This window comes from Diabrotica virgifera, chromosome 5 (assembly GCF_917563875.1).
Source record: "Diabrotica virgifera virgifera chromosome 5, PGI_DIABVI_V3a".
NCBI lineage: Eukaryota > Metazoa > Arthropoda > Insecta > Coleoptera > Chrysomelidae > Diabrotica > Diabrotica virgifera.
The window spans coordinates 53,101,301-53,107,300 of record NC_065447.1 but is presented as its reverse complement, the minus strand read 5'-3'; the positions used below and the strand labels follow the sequence as shown (position 1 = coordinate 53,107,300).

Below are 6,000 nucleotides of genomic sequence, written 5' to 3'. Positions count from 1 at the left end.
GCTAGCTGATCTACAGCATGATGTTAGAATATCCTTTACATTTTATTGAAATATCAAATTTCTATACCAATCTAGTTCAAGTTAATGTACAATTTCCTTTTAATCTTATATACCTTTTACAATCAAACAATCTAGATGTTTATAAAATTTTATACAACCATGTTAATTGTTTAAAATTAAAGCTCTGAAAAAAAAGAATAAAAAAAATTATAAAAGAAAATAATAATAAAATAAAATAAAAAGTTACTAAGAAGATCTAAACCTCCGAGAGATTGAATCGTGTTTAGGTCTTAGCGTAGTAAAAAAAATTATACAAAAAATACATAAAAACAAAAGAAAATAAACTAAATAAAAAAAATAAAAAATATAATACAAAAAAAATTGTTAAAAAATATATTAAAAAAAATAAAAAAACAGAGTAAAAAAAACTTAGTAGGTAGTAGTAATAGTTTTAAATTTAGGTACTAAGCATATATTTTGTAAAAGAGAGAATTTAAAACACATTGACTGGCCAGTTGGTTGCTTAAACCAGTGCCAATAAAACATAAACACACACACACACACCGTTTATTATATGGCATTTGGTAGAAATTATCTTTAGTTTTACTATTAAAATAACTGGTGGCTCTCATCACCCACATGATGGGGTAATGAGAGCCAAATAATTTTCTTTTTAATTTTTAAAATAAATTCTATTATAATTAGTTTTTTTTTTAAATGTCACATATAAGAAAAATATGCATGTAAACCTTCTTATAAAATTTTTCAAATTTGTTTAAAAACTTACTTATAGTATAGTTTAAATAAAAATATCTCCTAGGTGGCTCTCATTCCCCCTCCCCCTCCCGTACTCTTCTATCTCTCCTGATTTTCCATCTCTTCATGATGAGGCTTCAGGCTTGGAAGTTTGTGACTGGCATACCGGATTTGTGTACTATTTTATCTGGGAATGAGCCACAATTGAAGCAATTTAAGTTTGAAAATAACTTTATTTGATGTTTCAGCTTTTTTGAAATTTTTTTATGAAAAAATATTACTAATAACAGACCTTATATTTTCGTTAAACGAAACATTCAAAAGCATCCCAAAAATTTTCAAAACTGTAAGACTTATTATATTAATAAAATATTAAAATTCATACTAATATCAAATTTTGAAATACATTTCCGTTATTTATCAATTAAAACTTTTAAATTTTATTTTTTTTTTTTTAGATTTTAAAATAGTGTTATTGATCATGTAATTGGGTCATCTATGTATAATTATCAGATTAAACAAACGATTTGTGATTCGTAGCAGACAACGCAAATATTGTCACCATTAATGAAATAAATATAGATAATCAAATTAGTTTCCAGATTACGTATGGTAATTATATCGATTTTTCAATAAAAAACAAAACTTTCAATTCTGCGAGCATTTTAGTTGAACAAGTGAGAATTATCTTTATTTAAGTATTAGCTAGGTAATAACAAATTGAAGATGAAAATTTCTATATTATGTAAGTATTGATATCTAAGCTAATTTTCCAAATGATTAAAAATATTTTCAAAAAAAAACAAGCCTGGCATTAAAGTATTAAAAAAAATATTTTTATATTATAAAGATATAGAAGATGTCTTAAAATGGAAAAAGCAGTTTAGTGCAGCTTAGTGATGCAATATAATTTTAGGCTCACACCAAGCAAAAATGGTACTAAAACCTTCTGATAGCCACGCTAAAATACTCTTTCAGCTTCAGAAGACTGAACTTAGAGAGTAGGGGAGAGTTGGACAAAACGGGATACCATTCTTGTTTATTTTTACTACATTTATGTAGTACAACATTTATTGAAGCACACAAAAATATTTTTAGCTCTTTTTAATGACTGGAAAATGGTAAAAAAAATATTTATTAAAGTCTTACACATCCCGTTTTAGCATACCACGGTTGGATAAAACGGGATAGGTTGGCAATATTGAATTTTTTGTATAAAATTATCTAAAAAGTATAATTAAGTAGACCTAAAATTGCAAAGCAAAAGTTAGCCTTGAAAGAACAATATCTTCAGTAGTCAGAATGCAAAATATTTTATGTTTTATTGCAAAAATGGGAAATAAGAGCGTTTATTTAGGACTTGATTCGTATATCAGAAGAAAAGTCACGTAAAAATATGTTGTTCTTTTCTGTGATATGTGAAGACGCTTCATATCTCTATTTAAAAAATTAATAGGCCAACAAATAATAGATGGATAAAACGGGACATAATGAAACTGTATCCCATTTTATCCAACTTATAAGTGTCCCGTTTTGTCCAACTCAGACATTTTTAAAAACAAAAATGGCTGCAACCTAAATGTGAAAGTAAAATTAGATAGTCTACACATGAGAATATTCGTTAATGAGTGGTTAATTAAATGTAATAGTCACCGGAATTATATCTTTATATATGTAGGCAGTATAATGTAGAAAACAAGGCACTTAAAAATACGAAGAGCCAAAAAAATAGAGTCAAACAATTCTAAACACAACAACTTTTCATCAAATAGTGGCCTCGAGTTAAAACGAACTGAGAATGTTGAAATGACGACTGGTAACAAGTTCCAGTTATTGTTCGATTGATAGCAGCACTAGTTGGGTCTCTAGGCTAGGTATCCCGTTTTATCCGACTATCCCGTTTTATCCAACTCTCCCCTAATAACCAGTATTGCCACTAGACCAGACGGACTCTTTAATGACTTTTTTGGGTGGGATATAAACGTAGTTTTTCACATAAATCTTCTAAGTATCACTAAAAATAATAATGTCACTATGCATGGGTTCTCAAAAGTGGGCTCTCAAAATTAATGATTATATTTAAAAAATTATTCCCATGTATCTCAGCAACTATTGGTTTTAGAATAATTTTCAACATGACAAAACACAAAAAAATAGTTGAAAAAAGCTTTTTGTAATTTGATTTGTTATACCTGTAGTACAGGTCCTTCATACTTGGTGAAAAAGTCCTAATAAGATGTTCAATAAAATCAGAAAATTTCAATAAAATCGATTAAATAGTTTGTGCACAATATTTTCAATAACTCTTTTGAAAAAATGTAATAATTTTCAAAATGATAAAGTCCAAAATTTAATTTTTCAAATAGTTGAAAATTTTATGAGATATGGAAGGGCATTCAAAATTTTAGATGCATTTTTAAAAAATTATAATTTGTTAATTAGGAAACCCTAGGGTCATTCATTAATAATTATTGAATTTTGAGCTAATAAACAATTAATAGTTATTTATGAAACAGTTCGTGCAGTATGCTTTTTGCGAACGCACGCGATGTTTAAAGCACGAGCGACAGCGGAGCGAGTGTTATACATCGCGTAAGTTCCCAAAAAGTACTTCACGCACAGTTTCATACAATATTTGTTCTATGATGAACAAATAAAAAAACTGTAACTCTTCGTCACTGGAATTTATTTCTATTCTACAATTATTAGAACTTTGACTTTTAAAAATTCTAACTTCTTTCAAACCACAAAACTGTCAAAACTTTTGTCGTAATTTATTGCTCATTATGTCATCACCATGACAACGCGCTCCGTTGTCGCTCGTGCTCTAATCATCGCGTGCGTTCGCAAAAAGCATACTTCACGAACTGTTTCATAAATAACTATTTTAAATTTGTGATCATTTTTTTTTTTAAATAAATATTGAAAATACTTAAAAGAAGCTTTTTAAAAAAAGCTTGATTGATTTGTTAGATCCGGAGAGAGTTCATAATGGGGTGCACAAATGGGTGAAACCAAAAACAGGTATGCCTGTATAAAGGCACGTATCTACTATGTCCGCGAAGCTCTTGCGCTCCGCGCTCCCTGCAACTGCTCCAATGGATACGCCACCGATTGGAGCGAAGAGGCGGAGCGCGCACTCTTGTACGGTCCGGGAAGGGACAACGTATCCACTATGTGGGGCAGTTGCAGGAGCGTGGAACGCAAGAGGAGCGCAAACATAGTAGATACATGCCTTAAAACTGACTAAGTGTTTATTCTAAATGCTGGATATACAAAGTAAGCTGGTATTTTTTAACTTAAACAAAACAAAAACAAAATATTTACTGTATTTTCAGAAGAATTTGTTTGTAAATGGAGTAGAATTTCTTTGCAATTGGAAAGCAAATAATGAGTAGTCACAAATATGCCATATCAATCATTCTATGCGGGTATGCATCCTCGGGAAACATCTTAGGGTAGTTGGGGGTAGTTACCCCCTACCAATAGGGGTTGCTGAATTAAACAATATTTATAACTACTTGTTTATTACCAACTATAAAGACCACAGTAAATAGTTGAAGTGCTCACGGTAAAACCATCTGCTAGTGCATCTGGATTAAGAATGATATTTTTAATAATACGAATGAATTAGAATGAATCACCATGCCTTCATGTTTATATAAACAAACTTGTAACATGTAGTTTGTTTATATTGTCGACTCAGCTTGACCATGACTTACGAAAATATGAATTAGTTGACTATGCAATATTGTCGACTGGTGCTTCTAACAAATCTAGGTGACCTACTAAAATGTAAACAAATGTGTATGTTTTGGTTTTGTTTCTAGTACATTTAAGAATTAAATGAATATGTGTTGATCTCAATTTTGGATGTTGATAAACCCTTACATCCATCCCCTTCGGGAAATTTTCTGACTACATGAAAGGAAGAAAATTGTTGTTTGATATCGCCACCAACTGTTTACTGTGTTTTAATCGATACAAAATTAAATATTTATTTCCTATAACTAATTGGTAAATAAAGTAAGGTACAAAAAATGTTCTACACCAACACTGTTCCCGTTTCACTGTCACTCACTGTGTCCTCGGACAGTAAGCATATAATCTATTCTTATGTATTTCCTTGATTTTATTGTTTTCTGTTTTGAACTTACAATTAACGTTATTTACCTCTGTTATTGCGAAGGGACCTATATAAAGACTATCAAACTTACCATTCTCTTCCCTTTTTACCAGGACTAGGTCTCCTATTTTAAAGTGTTGTGGTGTTGCTTTGAGCTTATTATTTTCTTGTCGCTCTTTTTTGTGCTTTAGTAAGAAGGTTCTAGCTCTCTCGTGTGCGCTTTGTAGTTTGTAGCGTAACTCATTGTAGTAAGCATCTATATTGTAACATGGTTGAATCTCCTGTGTAAGGTCTTCTGGTAGGTTAACCTTCCTGACATATAACAGTTCAAACGATGTGTAACCATGATACGCGTTAGGGGTAATGTTCTGTGCAGTTTTTCGCAACTTCCAATGGACTGTGGATGGTATGCCGTTGAGAAGTTGTGCTCTATTTTTAGTAGCTTTGTTAGTTCCTGCATTACTTCATTCTTATACTCTGTGCCTTGGTATGTTCTTATTTGCTTCATGAGTCCATATGTTGGTATAAAATGATCAAAAATTCCTCGGGCTATTGTCTCTGCTTCTTTATTGCACACGGGTATACTGACCGCGTATTTAGTAAGTTCACATAACATTGTTATACAGTATCTATTACCTTCGCTACTTTTAGTGAATGGACCAATCGTATCTATGTACTTATACTATGTTCCATGGTTTGGAAGAAGTGTCCGATATCACGAATTCTTCGACATGTGTTCTTTTCGGTTTGTTAATTTGACATTTATGACATTGTTTGACGTATTTTCTTACGTCTTTTTCCAAATTTTTCCATCTAAATCTTGCTTTTAGCTTCTTTATTAGTCTATTATTTCCTACGTGTCCTCCAAACATCGGGTGATTATGATATTCTTCTATTAACCTGTGTTTTTCTTTGTCATTTTCTATTGTTTCTGGTACTTCACATATGTATATTTCTACATTCTTCAATATTTTGTTTCCTTGTTTAATAAATTCCTCAATTGTGCACACTTTAAAAATAATATCGTTTACGTATATTTTTACTTTACGTACTGCATTCTCTACCGCCAGCTTATCAAGCTGTGCCAACATTTGGTTTAAATCGAAATGATTGAATCC

At 30.8% G+C, this 6,000-nt stretch overlaps 1 protein-coding gene across 1 annotated transcript in view; it reads left to right on the top strand.

The window, feature by feature from the left end:
• Positions 1-1,403: 1,403 nt before the first annotated feature.
• Positions 1,404-6,000, top strand: part of LOC126885733 (putative inorganic phosphate cotransporter) — a 63,729-nt gene continuing 59,132 nt past the window's right edge. The window contains exon 1 of the mRNA XM_050652508.1: positions 1,404-1,501. Within this exon, the coding sequence (XP_050508465.1) occupies positions 1,483-1,501 (19 nt within the window). The 5' untranslated portion in view covers positions 1,404-1,482. The remainder of the gene's footprint in view (positions 1,502-6,000) is intronic.